The sequence below is a fragment of the Scyliorhinus canicula genome, chromosome 14 (assembly GCF_902713615.1).
Source record: "Scyliorhinus canicula chromosome 14, sScyCan1.1, whole genome shotgun sequence".
NCBI lineage: Eukaryota > Metazoa > Chordata > Chondrichthyes > Carcharhiniformes > Scyliorhinidae > Scyliorhinus > Scyliorhinus canicula.
The window spans coordinates 16247541-16269305 of NC_052159.1; the positions used below are offsets into that span (position 1 = coordinate 16247541).

Genomic DNA, 21765 nt, shown 5'->3' on the forward strand with positions numbered 1-21765 from the left:
CCTGCCCGACACTGGGCCCACAATTCTCCCACAGTAAGATAGATTGAGAGCTACATGTTTCTTTTGTGGTTGTTTAATGCAAAATTAAGTAGTAGTGATTACATAATTACATAGAAGATAGGAACAGGAGGAGGCCTCCCTTTTGGCTCTTCGAGCCTGCTCCGCCATTTATCATGATCATGGCTGATCATCCAACTCAATAGTCTAATCCTGCTTTCTCCCCATAACCATTGTTCCCATTCGCCCCAACTGCCATATCGGAACGCCTATTGAATATATTCAACGTTTTAGGATCAACTACTTTCTGTGGTAATGAATTCCAGAGGCTCACCACTCTTTGCGTGAAGAAATTTCTCCTAATCTCTGTCCGAAATGGTTTACCCTGAATCCTCAGACTGTGACCCCTGGTTTTGAACCCACCCACTATCGGGAACATCTTCCCTGCATCTACCCCTGTCTAGTTCTGTAAGTCTCTTTGAGATCCCCCCTCATTGTTTTGAACTCCAGCGAGAACAATCCCAACCTAGTCAATCTCTCCTCATATACCAGTCCCGCCATCCCTGGAATCAGTCTGGTAAACCTTCGCTGCACTCCCTCTAGAGCAAAAACATACTTCCTCAGAAAAGGAGACCAAAACTGCACACAATATTCCAGGTGTGGCCTCACCAAGGCCCTGCATAATTGCAGCAACACACCCCTGTTCCTGTACTCGATTAAGGGGTAACGGAGTTATTTTCGGGTGCAAAGTTAAAAAAATATTTTGTATTCATGATAAAGTTTTGTTTTTAAAAATAGCAACGGCCTATTTCTTCATGCATCATTTCTGGAGTGAATCATTCTTTCCGCACAGTCTCACAAATAAACTCAAACATTGAGGTTTCGGTCCAGTATCCTAGCCACTGTTGGGGTCTGGTCTGGGATTGTAATATATTACAGCTATTAGCCTGCTTCAATAACCACATTACCTACTGCTGTGTGCATTCAGCAAATTTCAAGTTTATGTTTCCCTGTGCAAAGGGTGGCTGAATGTGAAGAACCTTTACCTGCACCTTAATCTGGAGAGGGTTCAAAGAGTTTGGAGCACTAGACATTAACAGCACCTACCGTAGCAGTGAGATTATTCAGTGTCCCAAGGAGATTAAACATGGGTCCTTCCAAGGCTCAAAATCCCCACGCTACTGCAGTCCAAAAATGCCAGACCTGCTTCGACCTCTCCCCGACTGCACCAGGGATCTCGTTAATAGACACTCAAAATAGCTGCACCAGCTTCGATACAATGTGTGGTAAGCAAGGAGAAGGCCTGATGCCAACCCAGCAGGTAGAGACACAAGGTTGTCAGTTGATCCCAATTACTTCACTTTTTATGAAAGGTCCCTCCTCATTTCTGGTGGCCAGCAGAATAAGGGGCGGGATTCTCCAATCCCGTGACAGAGTGTCCACGCTGTCATAAACGCTGTCGCGTTTTTCCGACGGCGTGAATAGGCCGCTCCCACAACTAAATCTGGCCCCTCCAGGGGGACAGCACGGCGCTGGAGCGGTTCGTGCCGATCCAGCTGCGGATCCCGGCGCGAACTGTGCGCCGCGGGATCCGCGCATGCACTGTGCAGGCTCCAACATGTACATGTGCAGTGGCCTCCTTCAACGCGCCGGCCACGACGCAACATGGCTCAGGACTACAGTGGCCGGTGCGTAGGAAAGGAGGCCCCCAGCCACAGAGGCCGGCCCACCGATTGGTGGGCCCCGATCGCAGGCCAGGCCACATCGGAGGCCCCCCCAGAGTCGGACGCCCCAATGCCCCCCCCTCCAAAGGCCGCCACCAGACCCTTACATGCCGAGGTCCCGCCAGCCCAGAGCAGGTTAGAACGGCGCCGGTGAGACTTGGCTCTTTTCGTACGGCCGCTCGGCCAATCCGGGCCGGGGAATCGGTGGGTCAGCCGCATAGAGTGGCCCGCGACCGGTGCCGCGCCAACCACGCTGGCGCCAATTCTCCGCAGCATGCCGGCATCAGGGCAGCGTGGCGTGACTCGCGCAGCCCGTCGGCGATTCTCCGACTCAGCGCGGGGTTGGAGAATCCCGCCCAAGGTCTGTAGAATAAAGGGTTAACTCTAATAATAGCTATTTAGCACGTGAAGAGCTACGTCAGTGTTGTCACTCTGAGATGACGAGCGAGAAGTAATAAGCTATGCCCTAAATAGTTAAGTTAGCTTGAATGAAAGACCATCGTAGGTAGGTCTTAAATAGCATCGCCATCTCTTCCAGACTAAGAAACTAGTGTCTACTGAGACAAGCCACGATAACAGGAGATCTACCCATAATTCTAACTAACAAACGATTGGTAGTAAATTGGTGCTCGTTTCCTTTGCAAATGGAGCAGGGGAAACATGGAAACATGCTCTCAATGTCTTACCTAGTGATCCTACAGCACTGCAAATCTTCCCACGGGTCTATCAGATAGAGGCGAACAAGCCAAAGTAACCCCTTCTTGCATAACTGTGAAATCTTCAAAGATATTTCAATTTCAAAAGATACTACATAAATGCATGCATTAAATCATGAACATAATCTAGGCCATTAATAAAATTCGTCATCAGCACATACCTGGGCGTGGAGTTTTAGCAGGAGGATCGTCTTTGAAAGCATCATTCAGGTCAAACCCATCATCCCCTGAAAGACAAAAGACAAGTGTTGAAATTACCCAACCTCAACTTATTGCTTACAAGTGGTAGTGATTCCTCCCTACTCACCCGAAGAAAGACCGCCACTGCAACAAGCAGGTCCGGATATCCCCCCCCCACACACACACACACACAAAGGCAGATTTCCAGAAAGGCCTGAAGACAGGAACCACCTTTGATGTATCCTGCGCCTGTAACACCATGTGACGTACCCAAAGAAAGAGCATAAAGGTTCACTGGACTGATCTCCGAAAGGAGAGCCTTGCCCTGAGAGGAGGGATAGAGTAGAATCAGCCTATTTTGGGGGGAGTTTTAGGGTGGCATGGTAGTGGAGTAGTTAGCACTGTTACCTCACAAGCCAAGGACACAGGTTCAATCCTGGACCCCGGTCACTGTCCGGGTGGAGTTTGCACACATTCTCCCCGTGTCTACGTGGGTCTCACCCCCACAACCCAAAGATATGCAGGGTAGGTGGAAACAGAGTACGAGCTTCCCCAATAAGGGGACGGGGGACCCAGAACTTTCTGCCAGTAATGCGCGACTAGAGAAGACCTAGTCGGGATCTATTGGAGCTGTCCATAAAGTAAGCATTATTTCGACCAAACTTTGTGTGGACTCTTCATTGCCTTCACAAAAAATTTAGAAGAGCGAAAGTTCTCTCATTGAAACGGAAGATTCTGGAAGAGTTTGACAGGATAGATGCCCAGAGGCTGTTTCCCCGGCTGACATGTCTAGACTAAGTGGTTGAAATCTAAATGGCGATAAAAGGAGAAATCTTAGACTGAGAACATTTGAATTCTCTACTCCCAGGGGAGAGGATTCTCAATCATTGATGAGCTTGTATATATTTAACGCCGAGACTGATAGATTGAGACTTCCACACATTTATTGGAAAGTGCAAACCACTGGCATTGTTGCCTCACAGCGCCAAGGTCCCAGGTTCGATCCCGGCTCTGGGTCACTGTCCATGTGGAGTTTGCACATTCTCCCCGTGTTCGCGTGGGTTTTGCCCCACAACCCAAAGATGTGCATGGTAGGTGAATTGGCCAATCTAAATTGCCCCTTAATTGGAAAAAAATAGATTGGGCACTTTAAAGTTATAAAAAAAAAGGAAGTGCAAACCGTCATGGTAAGGCAAGAAAAGATCCCAGAAATGCTATAGCAGTTTACAACATGATATAACAGAGAAGTGGCACAGAAGCATAATAGTTAGCATTGTTACTTCACAGCTCGAAGGTCACAGGTTTGATTTCTGGCTTGGGTCACTGTCTGTGCGGAGTCTGCACACTCTCCCAGTGTTTGCGTGGCTTTCCTCCGGGTGCACCCGTTTCCTCCCACAGTCCAAAGATGTGCAAGTTAGCTGGATTGGCCATGATAAATTGCCTGTAGTGTTCAAAAAGGTTGGGTGGGGTTGCGGGGGTGGGCGTGTGTGGGGGCTTGGGTAGGGTGCTCTTTCCAAGGGCCGGTGCAGACTCGATGGGCCGAAGGGTCTCCTTCCAAACTGTGAACACCTGATTCTATGATTCTGATGTGTGAAATTTACACTTTTCAAGAGTAAGTCTGAAATCAATTGAAAGATCAGCCTGTAAGGGCACGGTTCTCCAGCCGCGTTGTGCTCTCGCTTGAGCGCAACGTAGCCGGGGAATGCTGGGAAAGGCTCCGTGAGACGTCATAGTCGGAACCACACCCCAAATGGGCAGGACCGAATGACATTCACAGAAGTAGGTCATAAACCCATTTAAGACCTACCTGCCCGAGATCCATCAGCCTCCTTCGATTCTTTGGCCTCCTCAGTGAGGCTGCAGCTGGACACCGATTGGTGCTGGTCTGCACAAATGTGGACCAGGCGGAACGGCACCCTGAGGAGGCGGGGGGTGTCTCCCGCGCCATTGGACACTCCTGGGTGGTCAGGGCAAGGGCAGGGTGGCTCCCTGGCACTGACAAGGTGCCTGGACGGCACTGCCAAACAGGAGCACTGCCCGGGTACCACTGCAAGGGTGCCCGGGTGGTACTGCCATGGGCTAGGTAGGGACAGCACGGTAGCACAGTGGGTAGCACTGTTGCTTCACAGTGCCAGGGTCCCAGGTTCGATTCCCGGCTTGGGTCACTGTCCATGCGGAGTCTGCACATCCTCCTCATGTCGGCGAGGGTTTCCTCCGGGTGCTCCGGTTTCCTCCTACAAGTCCCGAAAGACATGCTGTTAGATAATTTGGACATTCTGAATTCTCCCTCCGTGTACCCGAACAGGCACCAGAATGTGGCGACTAGGGACTTTCCACAGTAACTTCATTGCAGTGTTAATGCAAGCCTACTTGTGACAATAAAGATTACTATTATTAGGTAGGGGGGGGGCACGTTCATGAAATGAGGGAGATGGGGGGGGGGGGGGGTTTGAAGGGCGCAGGAGTGCAGGGCAGGTAAGTAGGTGCCTCCGGGAGATTGGGTGGGTGATAGGTGAGGGGGGCCTGAAGAGGGGGAAACCCCAGGGACCCTATAATGGGGTGTCCTTACTTGGGGTGTGTGGGGTAGTGTGCATGTGTGTGGGGGGCTGATAGGTGAGGGGGGCCTGAAGAGGGGGAAACCCCAGGGACCCTATAATCCCTATAATGGGGTGTCCTTACTTGGGGTGTGTGGGGTAGTGTGCATGTGTGTGGGGGGTTGACATTACCCATAAGTCTGGGGGGGGGGGGGGGGGGGGGGATCCACAAGCTCAGTTAGAGATCGGGGCACCCTTTCAGAATGGCGGCCCAATCCCGGAATTCAGCTCCCCAGTGCTAAAAAAAAAAAATTCTAAGTGTGGGCTAAACTGGTGAGAAACCCCCATGGCCTGAAAAGTGACTATGTGTCATTGAATAGAGGTGGGGAACTTGCCGGCGAAAATCCCCGAAAAACCCGCCACAAATTAACTTCTAAATCTTTTGGCAGAATCGTGGCCTAAGAATTAGTTTACAAATGCATCAAAGAGCCCCTCAATGACATTTAGCTAGTAGGCGAATTCCCAAACTTCAACAACCATCCTGTGTTTCATTAAAAGCATCCCAACGGTGCTTGGAAATAACGAGGTTAATGAAAATTGTTTATAGTCACAAGTAAGCTTCTAATGAAGTTACTGTGAAAAGCCCCTCGTCGGCACATTCCGGCGCCTGTTCGGGGAGGCTGGTACAGGAATTGAACCGTGCTGCTGGCCTGCCTTGGTCTGCTTTCAAAGCCAGCAATTTAGCCCTGTGCTAAACCAGCCCTGATATCATTGGAAAAGACTGTCAATTTCCGCATGTCCGCCAACTATGCTGATCTGTGCTTCGACAACATCTCTCCTGCCTCAACTCACTAAATTATCAGACTTGCTTATCCAACACCCAATGCTGGATGAACAGAAATTTCCTCTACTTAACATAGTTGGAAGACTGGGGTGGCGCAGCGGTTAGCACTGCTGCCTCACGGCACCGAGGTCCCAGGTTCGATCCAGCCCTGGGTCACTGCCCCCGTGTGGAGTTTGCGCATTCTCCCCGTGCGTTCGTGGGTTCCGCCCCCACAACCCCAAGATGTTTAGGCTAGGTGGATTGGCCACGCTAAATTGCCCCTTTAATTGGAAAAAAAATTATAATTGGGTACTCTGATTTTAAAAACAATAGTTGGAAGAGCAAAGCCATTGTCTGGGGTCTCCACTACAAATTCAGCTCCCCAGCCGATGACTCCACCCCCTCTTCCTATCAACAATGGGGCCGAATTTCATGAAGCTCCTGAGAGAGTTTGGAGCCTTCTCGGGTTACAAGCTCAATCTGAGCAAGTGTGATCAAACTAACCCAAAGCAAATTCCACTATCTGGGGTCCAGGTGGCCCACGACTGGACACTGATTCCCAAGTGGAACCTGACCAGTCTGGCGGAGGAAGTGAAAAAGGACCGATCCCCCCCCCACTCTTCCTCGTGCGGAGGTTGCAGACGATCAAGATGCATGCGCTGCCCAAGTTCCACTTCAGATTCATACCGATCTACATCTCCAAGGCCTTCTTCAACGCGGTCGACAAACTGATTATGACTTCCGTGGAGGTGTGGGCTGGTCCTCCCACACCTACAGTAAACACTGGATAGCCACTGCAGAAAGAGGGCGAGGGGATGGGTGAAAGAACCAGGCAAGGGCAGAGGAGAGCTCCTGTACAGGGACAACCTTCTCAGTCCTCGCCACGGGGATCCCATCCCCGCCAGCCAAACAGTCAACAAGCCCAATGGTGGTAGCCACACTCTGAACCAGGAACCAAATGAGACAGGACTTCAGCTTAACCGAACCGTCGAATATGGTCCCCATCTGCAGCAGCCACAAGTTCGCCCCAGCCATGCTAGATGTCACATTTAGGAGGTGGAGACAGGATGGGGGGTGGACACTGACCATTAGGGACTTTTACACAGAGGACAGGCTAGCGATCCTAGAAGGACTGAGAAGAGATACTACAGCTATCCAATGAGAATGAACTCCAATACCGACAGGTTTAAGAACTCCCTAAGTAAGGAGACGACAACATAATCACGGACCCCGAGACGCACAGTGTTAGAGGAACCACTGGACAGAGGTAACCTGGGAGGGGGAACTACAGGGAGCTGTATGGACGACTATCAGAAAGGGAACACTCCCCACTGAACGAAACACGGGAAAAGTGGAAGGAAGAACTAGGGATAGAAATAGGGGCGGAACTTTGGAGCAAAGCACTGAACAGGGCCAACTCCACCTCCACTTGCAGAAGGCGAAGTGATGGTGGAGCACACCTGACAAGAACACAAATAAACAGGTTCTTCCCAGAGATGGAGGACAAATGTGATTGGTGACATGGGAGGCCCAGCGAACCACACCCAAATGTTTAGGGCATGTCCCAGACTTGTCGAGTTCTGAACAGCCTTCTTTGAGACAATGTCCAAGGTTGCGGGGGCGAGGGTGGAGCCGTGCCCAAGAGTGGCGGTTTTTGGGGTGTGGGACCAGCCAGAACTATCTATGGGGAACAGGGCTGACGCCTTGCCTTTGCTTCACTAATTGTTCACCGGTGAATCCTCGGCTGGCGGACGGCAGCACCGCCCACAGCTGCAGACTGGCTAGCGGACACGTCGGAATTTCTCCATCTGGAGATAATCAAGTACACCATCCGAGGGGCAGAAGAGGACTTCCAGAAAATGTGGAGACCATTCACCAACTTGTTCCAGGACGGTTTGAAGCCAACAGCAAATAGAGAAAGGGTGCACACAGGGGCCAACAAGACAGCAGGGAACAGATAGGGAGGGGAGAGAGAGAGACACGAGGGGGAGGTTTGGGAACGGCCAGAACGGATAATGGGGGCAGCACGGTAGCACAAGTGGATAGCACTGTGGCTTCACAGCGCTAGGGTCCCAGGTTCGATTCCCCGCTGGGTCACTGTCTGTGCGGAGTCTGCACAGAAGGAGGCCATGTGACCCATCGAGCCTGCACCGACCCACTTAAGCCCTCACTTCCACCCTATCCCCGTAAACCAATAACCCCTCCTATCCTTTTTGGTCACTAAGGGCAATTTATCATGGCCAATCCACCTAACCTGCACGTCTTTGAACTGTGGGAGGAAACCGGTGCACCCTGAGGAAACCCACGCAGACACTGGGAGAAGTGTCTGCGTGGGTTTCCTCAGGGTGCACCGGTTTCCTCCCACAGTCCAAAGACGTGCAGGTTAGGTGGATTGGCCATGATAAATTGCCCTTAGTGACCAAAAAGGATAGGAGGGGTTATTGGTTTACGGGGATAGGGTGGAAGTGAGGGCTTAAGTGGGTCGGTGCAGGCTCGATGGGTCACATGGCCTCCTTCTGCACTGTACGTTCTATATATAGCAAGGCCACAAAGAACAAGATGCCAAGGAAAATGGTGGGCCAATGCCAATGGAGAGCTCTTGTATATTGTACCTGGTCCACATGCTTTTCTCTATAGTGTAGTTTATGAAGTGAAACACGCGATCACCAAATCACCCATTTCCACATCTACAATATCACCTAATTCAGCTCATTTGCTCCGAAACCCTCATGCATATCTTTACATTAACCTTGCAGACTCTGTGATTATAAGCTAATTATTGCAGGTGAATGATGGCTTGGCTTCAAAAACAATGTCAGAAAATGTAAACTTTTAAATAAGAAAATGAACAAAACCGGCTCTCCTCAATCCTGTCTCAAGTTGGAAGTCTTTATATCGGCCCTGTCTCCGAGGGAGGATGCAAGCTAACATTATTCAGATCAAATTATACACTGCCATTAGATTACTCTACCAATTTTCAGGTCCTTAAAATCCCACTTATTAGAAAGCCGTGGCCGGAATTCTCCAATACCCCGGCCAAGTGTTGACGCCGGCGTCAACGGGCCTCCAGGCCCAGTAATCCTCCTTGGGGACTAGAACGGCGCCGGAGTGCTGTGCGCCGGCGCATTAGAGTGGTTGTCGGCCTCTGCGCAACATGGCGGAGAACTACAGGGGCCCCCCACGCGGAGGAACATAGGCCTCCCCCGGAATGAGCGCGCCCGCCAATCGGTAACCCCTGATTGCTGGTCTGACGACCGTGAAGGCCCCCCCCCCAGAGTCGGATCCCCCCCCCACCCAACCAGGACGGCCCCGCAGCCAGAACGCCGAGGTCCCGCCGGGTGGGACCATATGCAAACCACGCCAGCAGGACCCGGCAGAACTCGGCCCGTGCAGCGTGGAGAATCAGCAGCCACCGGTGTAGGGGTGGGATTCTTTCCCTCCCCCGGCGATTGCAGCTTGGAGAATCCCGACCCATATATATAGGAGCACATTCCTCTGGTAAAACAATTTCAAAAGTAAGACTGGAAAGCAGAATTGGATATAAATGAAATGCAAAAAAAGGCCGATGACTGTTTCTTAAAACAACCAAGGAACAGGCAGCATTTGAAGCATTGCAGCATATTTAAATAAGGTCAAGTTGGTACAGATTAAGCCCTGTGCCTCATTGCTATGGCATCGCATAAATTCCTTGTTGCTAAAAACAATGAATCACAAGATATTACTTCTTACAAAATTGCAGAGTTAGAAAAAAGAACACACTGTAGCTCTTCAATACTGGTACTTTCTCTTATAGGGAGCACATTGGTGTTAATGTGATTAACCTACTTAATGCACCCCATTCATTAGCCCCAAGCACCTTAAAGAACAGAGTTTTTCCCAAACTTTTGCCTGGGATTCATTTTTACCAACCGGCCATCCTTCGGCACCCACAGCAGCCGACCTTCGCAACCCACCATTTTCACTTCCCTTTAATCATAAAATTTACAGTGCAGAGGAAGCCATTCGGCCCATCGAGTCTGCACCTGCCCTTGGAAAGAGCACCCTACGTAAGCCCACGCCTCCACCCTGTAACCCAATAACCCCATTTAACCTTTTGGACACTTAAGGGGCAATTTACGATGGCCAATCTACCTAACCTGCACATCTTTGGACTGTGGGAGGAAATCGGAGCACCCGGAGGAAACCCATGCAGACACGGAGAAAATGCAAACTCCACACAGTTACCAGAGGTCGTAATTGAACCCGGGTCCCTGGTGCTGTGAGGCAGCAACGCTAACCACTGTGCCACCTTAATGTGACAGGTGAGCCTGCTTGGTCCTCATGATTTCATTTGCTTTGTCATTCAATGTTCCATTTCTGCTAAGCACTGCAGCTGATGATTTAAGACCTCACGCCAACCCTTGAAAAAGAAAATCAAGAAAAAAAAACTCGCTATGCCTTGAAACTTCTCTTCAAATGCCTTTGATGTTTTGAGGGTTTTAATCTTTCATTTGGCAGTACTTAGATCATAAAACCATAAGACATAGGACCAAAATTAGGCCACTTGGCCCATCGAGTCTGCCCCGCCATTCAATCATGGCTGATATTTTCTCATCCTCATTCTCCTGCCTTCTCCACATAACCCCTGATCCCCTTATTAATCAAGAACCTATCTATCTCTGTCTTAGAGACACTCAGTGAATTGGCTCCACGGCCATCCTGCGGCAAAGAGTTCCACAGATTCACCACCCTCTGGCTGAGAAATTCCTCCTCATCTCTGTTTTAAAGGATCGTCCTTTTAATCAGAGATGGTGTCCTCTGGTTCTAGTTTTTCCTACAAATGGAAACACCCTCTCCACGTCCACTCTATCCAGGCTTCGCAGTATCTTGTACGTTTCATTAAGATCCCCTCTCATCCTTCTGAACTCCAACGAGTACAGACCCAGAATCCTCAAACGTTCCTAATTCCAGGGATCAATCTTGTGAACCTCCTCTGGACCCTGTCCAAGGCCAACACATCCTTCCTTAGACAGGGGGCCCAAAACTGCTCACAATACTCCAAATGGGGTCTGACCAGAGCCTTATACAACCTCAGAAGTAGATCCCTGGTCTGATATTCTAGCCCTCTTGACATGAATGCTAACATTGCATTTGCCTTCTTAACTGCCGACTGAACCTGCATATTAACCTTAAGAGAATTGTGAGCAAGGACTCCCAAGTCCCTTTGTGCTTCTGTTTTCCGAAGCATTTCCCCATTTAGAAAATAGTCTATGCCGAGATTCCTCCTTTCAAAGTGCATAACCTCACACTTTCCAACATTGTATGTCATTTGTCACTTCATTGCCCACTCTCCTAGCTTGTCCAAGTCCTTCTGCAGCCCCCTTGCTTCCTCAATACTACCTGTCCCTCCACAGATCTTTGTATCATCTGCAAACTTAGCAACAGTGCCTTCAGTACCTTCTTCCAGATCATTTATGTATATTGTAAAAAGTTGTGGTCCCAGCACAGACCCCTGAGGCACACCACTAGTCACCGGCTGCCATCCTGAAAAAGACCCCTTGATCCCCACTCTTTGCCTTCTGCCAGTCAGCCAATCCTCTATCCATGCCAGGATCTTACCCTGAACACCGTGAGCTCTTAACTTATTTATGTGGCATCTTGTCAAAGGCCTTCTGGAAATCTAAATAAATCACATCCACTGGTTCTCCTTTGTCTAACTTGCTTGTTACCTCCTCAAAGAACTCCAACAGATTTGTCAGGCCCGACCTCCCTTTGACAAAGCCGTGCTGACTCAATCCTATTTTACCATGCACTTCCAAGTGCTTTGTGATCTCATCTTCAATAACAGACTCTAAAATCTTACCAATGACCGATCTTCCCTGCATATAACTTTAAATTTTTTTTTTTTTTTTTAAAGAGTATCCAATTCTTTTTTCCCCAATTAAGGGGCAATTTAGTGTGGCTAATCCACCTACCCTGCACGGAAGAACATAAGAACTAGGAGCAGGAGTAGGCAATCTGGCCCTTCGAGCCTGCTCCGCCATTCAATGAGATCATGGCTGATCTTTTGTGGACTCAGCTCCACTTTACCGCCCGAATACCATAATCCTTTATTCTTCAAAAAAAAAAATCTATCTTTATCTTGAAAGCATTTAATGAAGGATCTTTGGGTTGTGGGGGCGAGACCCACGCAGACATGGGGAGAATGTGCAAACTCCACACAGACAGTGGCCCGACCCGGGATCGAACCCGGGTCCTTGGCGCCGTGAGGTAGCAGTGCTGACCATTGCGCCATCGTGTAGCCCTTTTCCCTCCGTATAACACACATGGGCTTTGCATCCGGATTTGCACTGACACAACTGATAGACCCATACCTCATGTAATCATCTTTATGCTGCTTTGTTCCTGTTCTCAGCTTCTTCTTCATGGGTTATTCACCAGAGGCCCAGGAGTTCACACCAGTGCTGCTGGCAGCTGCAAAATGGAGAACATGACCCGTTCTCTTCCACTGCTTCTGGAGAGAAGACCCCATCGATTTTTTTTTAAAACAGTCTGCTTCTGGGTCAGCGCGCTGACGTCAGGAGGAGGCGCCAGGGTTCCAGGTTCGATTCCTAGCTTGGGTCACTGTCCGTGCAGAGTCTGCACGTTCTCCCAGTGTCTGTGCGGGTTTCCTCTGTGCGCTCTGATTTCCTCCCATAAGTCCCAAAAGACGTGCTTGTTGGGTGAATTGGACATTCTGAATCCTCCCTCAGTGTACCCGAACAGGCGCCGGAGTGTGGCAATGTGGTGCTTTTCACAGTAACTTCATTGCAGTGTTAATGTAAGCCTACATGAACACGAATAATGATTATTATTATTAGGTAGTCTGCCTCGCCGGGCTGCAAACCTGCACACTGTTGAGGGGCACGCATGCGCGCGATGGCTGGCATTCTTAAAAACCAGTCACGGCCAGCATTCTAAAAGTCGCCATTGGACACTTCTTCCTGCGATCGGGAACACCACGACCGATGACCGTGCGACCCACCCAAATGACTGCTTCTGAGGAGTGTAATTTGAATTTATTCCTTCATGGGATTCCTTCACAGGATATAGACAACGTTGGTTGGTCAGCACTTACTGCCCATCGTCAATTGTTCTCGAGAAGGTAGTGGTGAGCTGTCTTCTTGAATCACTGTAGGCACACTCACTGTGCTGTTAAGGAGGGAATTCCAGGATTTTGATCCAGTGACAGTGAAGGAACGGCGATGTATTTCCAAGTCAGGATGTTGAGTGGTTTGGATGGGAACTTGCAGATAGAACATAGAACAGTACAGCACAGAACAGGCCCTTCGGCCCTCGATGTTGTGCCGAGCAATGATCACCCTACTCAAACCCACGTATCCACCCTATACCCATAACCCAACAACCCTCCCCTTAACCTTACTTTTTAGGACACTACGGGCAATTTAGCATGGCCAATCCACCTAACCAACTAAGATGGTGGTGTTTCCATGTGTCTTCTATGAGACCATAAGACAGGAGCAGAATCAGGCCACTCGGCCCATCAAGTCTGCTCCGCCATTCAATCATGGCGGATATTTTTCTCATCCCCATTCTCCTGCCTTCTGCCCATAACCCCTTATTAGTCAAGAACCTATCTATTGCTGTCTTCTCCTTCTGGGTGGTAGAGGTACTGGCTTTAGATTTTGCTGTTGAAGGAGCCTTGGTGAGTTATTGCCGTGCATCTTGGAGATGGTACACGAGGTTGCTGCATGTAAATAGTGGAGATGCCAATGAAGTGGGCTGCTTGGTCCTGGATGGTGCCGAGCTTCGAGTGTTGTTCTAGTGCACAGGGTTTGGTACATGAAGATTCATGTACCAACCAGGGGCTGGTTTAACTCACTGGGCTAAAATCGCTGGCTTTTAAAGCAGACCAAGCAGGCCAGCAGCACGGTTCGATTCCCGTACCAGCCTCCCCGGACAGGCGCCGGAATGTGGCGACTAGGGGCTTTTCACAGTAACTTCATTGAAGCCTACTCGTGACAATAAGCGATTTTCATTTCATTTCATTTTCATAAATAATGAAGTAAAGAGCAAGGATAATTTTAAAATCCTGGCGTTGGGATCAGGAACCTCGAGCTAAAAAGATTCTTCCCTGCTGTTACCAACCTCCTGAATGACCCTCTCATACACGGAACTGATCTCTCTATGCAACTTCTCTACAGTTGTAGCACTATATATTCCATACAGCTATATTCCATATAGCTTCTCCCAATGTCTATGTGTTCACATTGTGTATGCCCTATATTTTTCATGGAACGATCTGTCAGGACTGTACGAAGAACAATACTTTTCACTGTACCTTGGTACACGTGACAATAACGCGAAAATCTAAAATCCAGACTGATGGCTCCTGTTCTCCAGCAAATAAAATACAGAAACCTTTCTCGGAACCGGATGATCCTTCCACCATGCAAGTGAAAAAGGAGTCAGTATTAAAGAACTGCTGGACATAAATTATTTCTCTCCATATGGGGTATAAGCCAGCTTTACTTGGTAACTATTCACAGGCACATGACTGTAGATTTGCACCCGATTGTATGCAGTATTCCTAAAGTAACTGTTGAACTAAAAAGCACTGGTTACAATTTCACCCTCACTTAATATAGCAACAGTGACCTCATCTCAACACGACTAGGCCATCACGAAGAAGTACATCATACTTGAACAGGGCAAATGTAAACTTTTTTTAAAAATTTACAGTACCCAATCATTTTTTCCCCCCCCAATTAAGGGGCAATTTAGCATGGTCAATCCACCTACCCGGCACATCTTTGAGTTGTGGTGGCGAGAGCCACGCAGACACGGGGTGAATGTGCAAACTCCACACGGACAGTGACCCGGGGCCGGGATCGAACCCTGGTCCTGAGCGCCATAGGCAGCAGTGCTAACCACCGTGCCACCCTAGTAAACCTATTTTCTAATCTCTACCCATTTGGTGCAAAACTGGATTTTAAGCTTCCAAAGCTGCTGATTTCCGTTACATCCAACTTCCTTTCCTTTCAAGGGTCAACTGAAAAAAAAGCTTAAACAGTAGCAGGGCAGGAGATGATAGGAAGGAGACAGAATGTGGCCAGCTGCCACTTTCTCAAGCAATAAATTAATCAGTTCAAGGTCTTGTGTGTGGTTCTGTTTGCACACGGATAACACAGCATGCAAATGCACCATTGGAATTTTCAGCTGCAAGTGAAATACTGATACCCCAGCAGTATTTGGAGATCTTGCCAGTAGGTTTCGGTGCTAAAGTGGTGCAGCGCTGATCAATAAAAAGGACATGTTTTCTCTACCCTTCTTCACACCCCCAGACAACAGAAATGCTCAGTGCACCCAAAGACATTGTACCTGTGAAAAGGTTAGAGGCCAATTTTAACTTGCAGATCGAGACTACGAACCGGGATTGAAGATGTCCCTATGCAGGCTTGCTCCCTGGTAGAGCCTTGCTATGAGCAAAGCTGGCAAGTTTTAGATGCAATCAGAATTCCCCAGGGTCTCCAAGTACTGGTGGAAAAGAAGCCAATAAACCTCCTTAATGGCCCTTCTCCCCTCTTCTTTGGGCCATTTTCTAGTCTTTTTCAAGCTCACCTGAGGCAAGATGGGTCCAAATTAAAGTCCCACCACTAGGTTAATTGGTTAAAAACAAATTACTGCAGATGCTGGACATGAAACAGGAACAGAAAATGCTGTAAAATCTCAACAGCTCTGACAGTATCTGTGGAGGGCGAACAAAGTTAACAATTTGTTGGGATCGCCAAAGACACAAAGGAAACAGAAAGATGGATTGGTCTGCTTTGTATCGGAGAATACATCCCCGCCGGCCAAATGCCACGTAATGTGTAGTGACATCAGCGGAATGTTTGCAAGGGCTTCGTGGTTCTCCATCTTTGATTGTATGAGCAACACCTCTTAATAAATCTCTCACCGTGTTTCAAAGAATCCAGAAGGTGGACACCTCCATACCTTTTCTCTCTGCGGCAATAGATATTTCTTGGCAACACTGAAAACTACAGCAATGGGAGGTGGCTATTCAGCCCTGGGCCTGGTCAATCACAACTGAACATCAACCCCACCCTCCTATCCCGCCTCATCCTGTCCCCAATGTTTACAGGGTGCCAGAGAAGCCTAATTGGAGGCCACTCTAGGACCATCACTCACTCCCTTCTCAACATGGAGGTTGACAGACAGAGTTCTGGAAGTGAGGGATTGTGGCAGATTCCCCTGCTCAGGAAGGAAGGGGGGGGGGGGGGGGGGTGCAAGGTGCCTACATTACTACTCCCCAACCCTGCCACCCATCAAATTCCACCCCCCACCCCCCCAATACCTCTTTGCACTCACTTCCAGGTCAGCCCTCCCTACTGTGAAATCCCTGACTTGCCTGATCCGATGGGCTCCAGCACTCAGGTTGTTGGGACTAGGTGCAGCTCTAGCAGTGGCCACCATTCCCGGCAGTGCGATTGGGACAACAATTGGAGTGGCTGGCAACTCTGAGGCAGAGCACCAAGTGAGGCAATGATGCAGAATATGAAGGAAGAGCGGACTCAGCGAAAATCTTTGGCTTTGAGTACATGATGCAGAACGTGGTTTTTGAAAATCTTCAGGAATGTCTGTACTAACACCACCAATCAGTCTGCTCCACCATCTTCCAACCAGGGAGCCCAAGCTTGAATGACACTGAAACCTTACGCAACAATTCCGTGAATTAATCGCAGCTTACATTCCTGCTTCCATTTGTCTAGCTCTGAACAATTAAGGCTGGGAGGATTTTATTTCACACCTAAATGTGCAGCATTGCTTCATCAAAGCATTATTTTTGGATGGAATCATCTCTCGCACACAAGTTGATACAGCTTGCAAGCATATCAGGTTCCTGTACTCACCCGTGTCATTAACACCCAGGGTAGGAGCAGCTGCAGAAACAGGATAGAGAAAAAAAAAGGAAGAGCCCATTACTGTTAAATGCGAAAGCAGGCAGTTAATACAAAAACCTTTCAGCCCAACAGATCTGCACAAGCGCGAATCAGCAGACACATATACAGGCAAGAAACACCAAGCATCGTTAAAATGGTTAAGCAGAAGCAGCTGGAGGCTTAAATGCAAGCTTCATTTTTCTGCATTAGCTAAAATTACTTGTTTATTGTCATTTTTAGAGGTGCAGAAAAACCCTTTTCCATCCCACCCAGCGGCCTTTGGTATAGGGAGCGTAATCATTTTAAAAATGAGAAAGCTGGCAGGTTATCTAGCCCCAGGTCCAAGGCAACCTTGGTCTCACCTGGCACCCACAACAAACAAATTGTTCAACCAGCTTCACTGGATAGCGATCGGAAGTGAGATAAGGGTGCCCCGATGCCAACTGCTACATTTCCGTTGCCACTTCAATCAAATTAACATAGAACATACAGTGCAAAAGGAGGCCATTCGGCCCATCAAGTCTGCACCAACCCACTTAAGCCCCCACTTCCACCCTATCCGCGTAACCCAAAAACCCCTCCTAACATTTTTTGGACACTAAGGGTAATTTAGCGTGGCCAATCCACCTAACCTGCACGTCTTTGGACTGTGGGAGGAAACCAGAGCACCCGGAGGAAACCCACGCAGATACGGGGAGAACGTGCAGACTCCACACAGACAGTGACCCAGCGGGGAATCGAACCTGGGACCCTGGCACTGTGAAGCCACAGTGCTATCAACTTGGCCTGGCACTGCCAGTGAGCCACTGGGAAGCGCTATGCTAATGGCTCAGCTAACATCTGTACATCTAGGGTCATCGGGACTCTGAACGTTAGCTCTTTTCTGTCCTTACAGGTGCTGCCAGACCTGCTGAGATTTTCCAGCATTTTCTCTCTTGGGGCTCAGCTAACACGTTCAACTGTCAGGCCACCCAACGTGCATGCAGGAGGGCTGTCTTTGCTTACTGAATGGTGAGGAGGTTCAAACAACAAGCGTGCATCAGCACGGGATTCGTTAAAACACTTCTGCTTGTTTTTCGATTAAAACTAAACCAGGTCTGCCCTCCCAGGAGAATGCAAAAGGCCCCGTGGCCTACATTCAAAAGAAGTGCAGCTGAATTCTCAGTCTCTCGATTCACATCACCGGATAAAGTCATTCTGGTTTTACAAACAACCACTGCTGCTTGTGGAACCTTGCAATGCGTATATAGCTGTCTGCCGCTCTGGGGCACCCAGAGGTTGTTTAAATCAGGATGCAAAATGCAAGTCGTTACACCCATTCACACAGCGACACACCATTCATCTGCATTAGAAAGCAAATAAGAACAATGCGACAGAAAGGAACCGGCTTTTAGACTGCACTTCTCAATGATCTCAGAAACATAGCAGACGATTTGCATGGTGAATTTCTGCAGGCAACACTGGCAAGGCAAGAGTTCAGAAGCATTCCCAGTGGTGAGCTGGTGCCCCGAGCAAGCCACACTCGAGAGGGTCAACCATAATGCTGTGGATCTGGAGTCACATATAGGCCCGAGCAGATTGTTTTCCCCAATATAAAAAGGGTAGGATCGGACCAAGTTTTATTCTTAAAACAGTTGTTGCTTGGCCATCATTACGGAGAGCAGATTTTTATTCCGGATTTATTTAAATCAATCGAGTCTCAATTCCACTAGTTGCCGTGACAGGATTCCAACTCGTGTCTTCAGATTAACCCAGCTCCCCAGTTTACGAGTTCAGTAACACAAGCACTGTGGCTACTATGATTAGCAATGAAGCAAATGACCAGATAACTCCGGTATAAACAGACTGATGAACTCATAATAAAACCTACTTATAACACAATTGCATCGGGGAAGGATCGATAGCAAAGAAGAAGAGCAGATATTGAAACGGTAGGACAAGATGGAATTCAATTAAAAATATCAGAAATTATATGCAAATAAGAATTCTACAAAGTAGACAAACAAAGCAGTTCCATTTGCAGTAACCCCACCCAACAAGTGTCAGTATCAACAAAAAACTAAACTAAAAATGGTCTTGTTATCATTGACATTAACATCCACTTAAAAGCAAATTTACAATATCTTCTCCGAATTGAACATGGTCAGACTTCAAGACTAATATGACTGCACTAACAATACATATTTAATTTCATGTGCTCCAACATCCAGAAAGACTGGTTATAGCAAGCAACCCAGATGTTTTACTGCCAGTCAGTATCAATAATTCACTAGGTTCATAGGAAGCGGTTAGCCCTGTGCCTCACGGTGCCGAGGTCCCAGGTTCGATCCCGGCTCTGGGTCACTGTCCGTGTGGAGTTTGCACATTCTCCCCATATTTGTGTGGGTTGCACCCCCACAATCCAAAGATGTGCAGGCTAGGTGGATTGGCCACGCTAAATTGCCACTTAATTGGAAAAAATTAATTGAGTACTCTAAAAAAAAAAAAAAAATTATTTTTTTTTTTTTTTTAAAAGGTTCATAGGAAGCACAAAATATAGTGAACAGTTGTAGCAAAGATCCATTACCAAAAAAAAGCTATACTCCATTCATAAAATATTTGAAAGAACATTACAAACATTTCAAAGAGGCAGCACAGAGTGAAATTACATTCACGTTTTCCACATAGATCATGTTGCACTCAGATCATATACGTTCAATGTGAGTCGTACAGCCCCGAGGGGGTTCTGTACAATTCCCAGCGCTTATGGCGCCCGGACCACCACATAAGTACCAGTGTCAGCTCTCCAGATCTCCAATAATTCAGGCCCAGCCCACTGCCAGAGATTTATTGTTGCATGTACCGAGGTACAGTGAAAAGTATTGTTCTGCATACAATCCAGGCGGATCGTTCCAAACATGAATGCATAGAACGTACTATAAATAACGGTTGTAAAGATGCAGGAAGAGGATCTGTAGAGGAGAGCTGGCAGGGAGTCACTACGCTCCAGCGCCAGCTCACAATTCAAGTGCGAATGAAGCACTAAAGTTTCACATGAACAGGTACGACACCACCGTTGTAGGAGAGTTGTGGTTTGCCGAGACACATTGTAAAGTGCACCTCCATTTCGTCGGACACTATGGATTTTGTGCAAATTGGGCACTGTGCGTGTTGAACCAGCGGGGCACCAGTTGAAGCGGCAGTGAGTCGGACAGTCATGCCGCCCTCGTGTACAGGTAGAGCTGCAGCTCCCGGCCCTCCTCTTCCCCTCGTCTCCTGGAAACCATTACCTGCCGAGTGAGCCCCACCGCTGCTGGCGGGACCTCCTGCATTTTCCCCGCTGCCATGATCGGCACCATCGCCCACCCTGCCACCAATTCCTCCTCCTCCACGGCTTCCTCCGCACAGCCCAACAGGAAGAGGCGGCTCCATGCCGGCCACTCTGCCGACCGACCGAGCCCCATGACGGGGTAGCCTGCTTCGTCGCCACTGCCAGTTCGGTAATGGCTGAAGGATTATGGCTAAGAAGAGAGGAAGGAGCAGCCAGAGAAAGAGGATTTTATATGAATGCCTGAAAATTAAGGGTCACATGCAAAATGAATTCAGTGACCATACTCCTTCCAATTTAGGCATGTTAACCTATTAAGAAAAAGTTAGGCTCCCATCACCCATAAAAAAAAACTTCAAGTCATCAAAATCTAGCTGCCATGCCCTAAATCACACCAAATCCCATTCACTCATTATCAATGACCAACATTTCTTTCAGGTCAACCAATATCTCAAATTTTGGGGCATATGTTCTGGGTCCGCCTGCCCACTGCCGGAATTGTCGTGGGCGGGACTGAAAATTTGACAGACCATTTAAAGGTCCGTTGACCCGTGGCAGGAGATTCAGTCCCTGGGTAGGGGCCACCGGGCAAATCCCACCCTTAATTCATCCTAGTTTTCAAATCTTTCCGTGGCCTCACCAATCCCCAACTCTCACCTCCTCCAGGCTTAGTAGGAGTAGAGCTGGTTCGCTCCTTCGATTCTGGCCTGTTGTAATCCCAGATTTGCACTGCCTCACCAACAGCAGCCAAGCTTTCAGACGCCTTGGCTCCAAGCTACTCCCCCACCTCCCCTTTAAAACCTCCTTCGACTCAGCTCTTGGTCACCTGGAAGACCTGCTTGCTCCAGTCTTCAGTGTCAAATAGTATCGAACAACATTCCTGTGAAGAAGCATCTTCTGAGGGTTTACTGCATTAGGTGGGTACTATACATATGAAAGTTGTTGCTATGAAGGATGGCATTACTAATAAAAAGAATGGGTGCCTGGATGACAGCCTTAAAATGCAAAACTAGGATAGGATAGCATCAGATTTCAATAAAATCAAAAGCCAAACATTGCTGCAAAAAGATGAAAAAAAACACTCAAAACCACAAAGCAAACCAAAATGGAAAATGTAGGGAGAAAGAAGAATCCTTTGATAATGTGCAACATCCAAGGGATCAAAAGTTAGGATTAAAATTAGTCTAATGAGAAACAGCGTTTCCCTCCTCCTCCGGCCTCAGAATCGCTAGCCTGGGGTGGGTGAGAAGACAAAATATAAAAATCTAGGTTCCGGAAACCTACAAAATGCCTGAGGGATAGACAGAGTAGATGCAGGGAAGATGTAACCTCTGAAGAGCCAAATAGGAATTGAAAAGTTAACTCTGTTTCCCTTCACAGGTGCTGGCAGACCAGATTTTCCCAGCATTTTCTGTTTCTATTTTAGATTTCCAGCATCCGCTGTATTTTGCTTCTATGAAGACGACGACCCCCCCCCCCGGGAGCCTAGAACCAGGGAACACAATTTCAAAATAAGGGGGATGCTACTTAGGATCGAGACGCGGAGAATTTTTTTAATTAAA

The 21765-nt window shown here is 48.3% G+C and overlaps 1 protein-coding gene across 2 annotated transcripts in view; it reads right to left on the reverse strand.

Annotated features, from left to right (window-relative positions):
* Nucleotides 1-21765, reverse strand: part of cd99 (CD99 molecule) — a 79997-nt gene that overhangs the window by 36950 nt on the left and 21282 nt on the right. Inside the window, exons 2-3 of one of the 2 annotated variants that reach the window (XM_038818296.1) lie at nucleotides 16867-16896; nucleotides 2599-2664 (exon numbers count right to left, since the gene is read on the reverse strand). In XM_038818296.1, coding sequence (XP_038674224.1) covers nucleotides 2599-2664; nucleotides 16867-16896 — 96 coding nt within the window. The remainder of the gene's footprint in view (nucleotides 1-2598; nucleotides 2665-16866; nucleotides 16897-21765) is intronic. The other variant, XM_038818297.1, reaches the window with a different exon arrangement.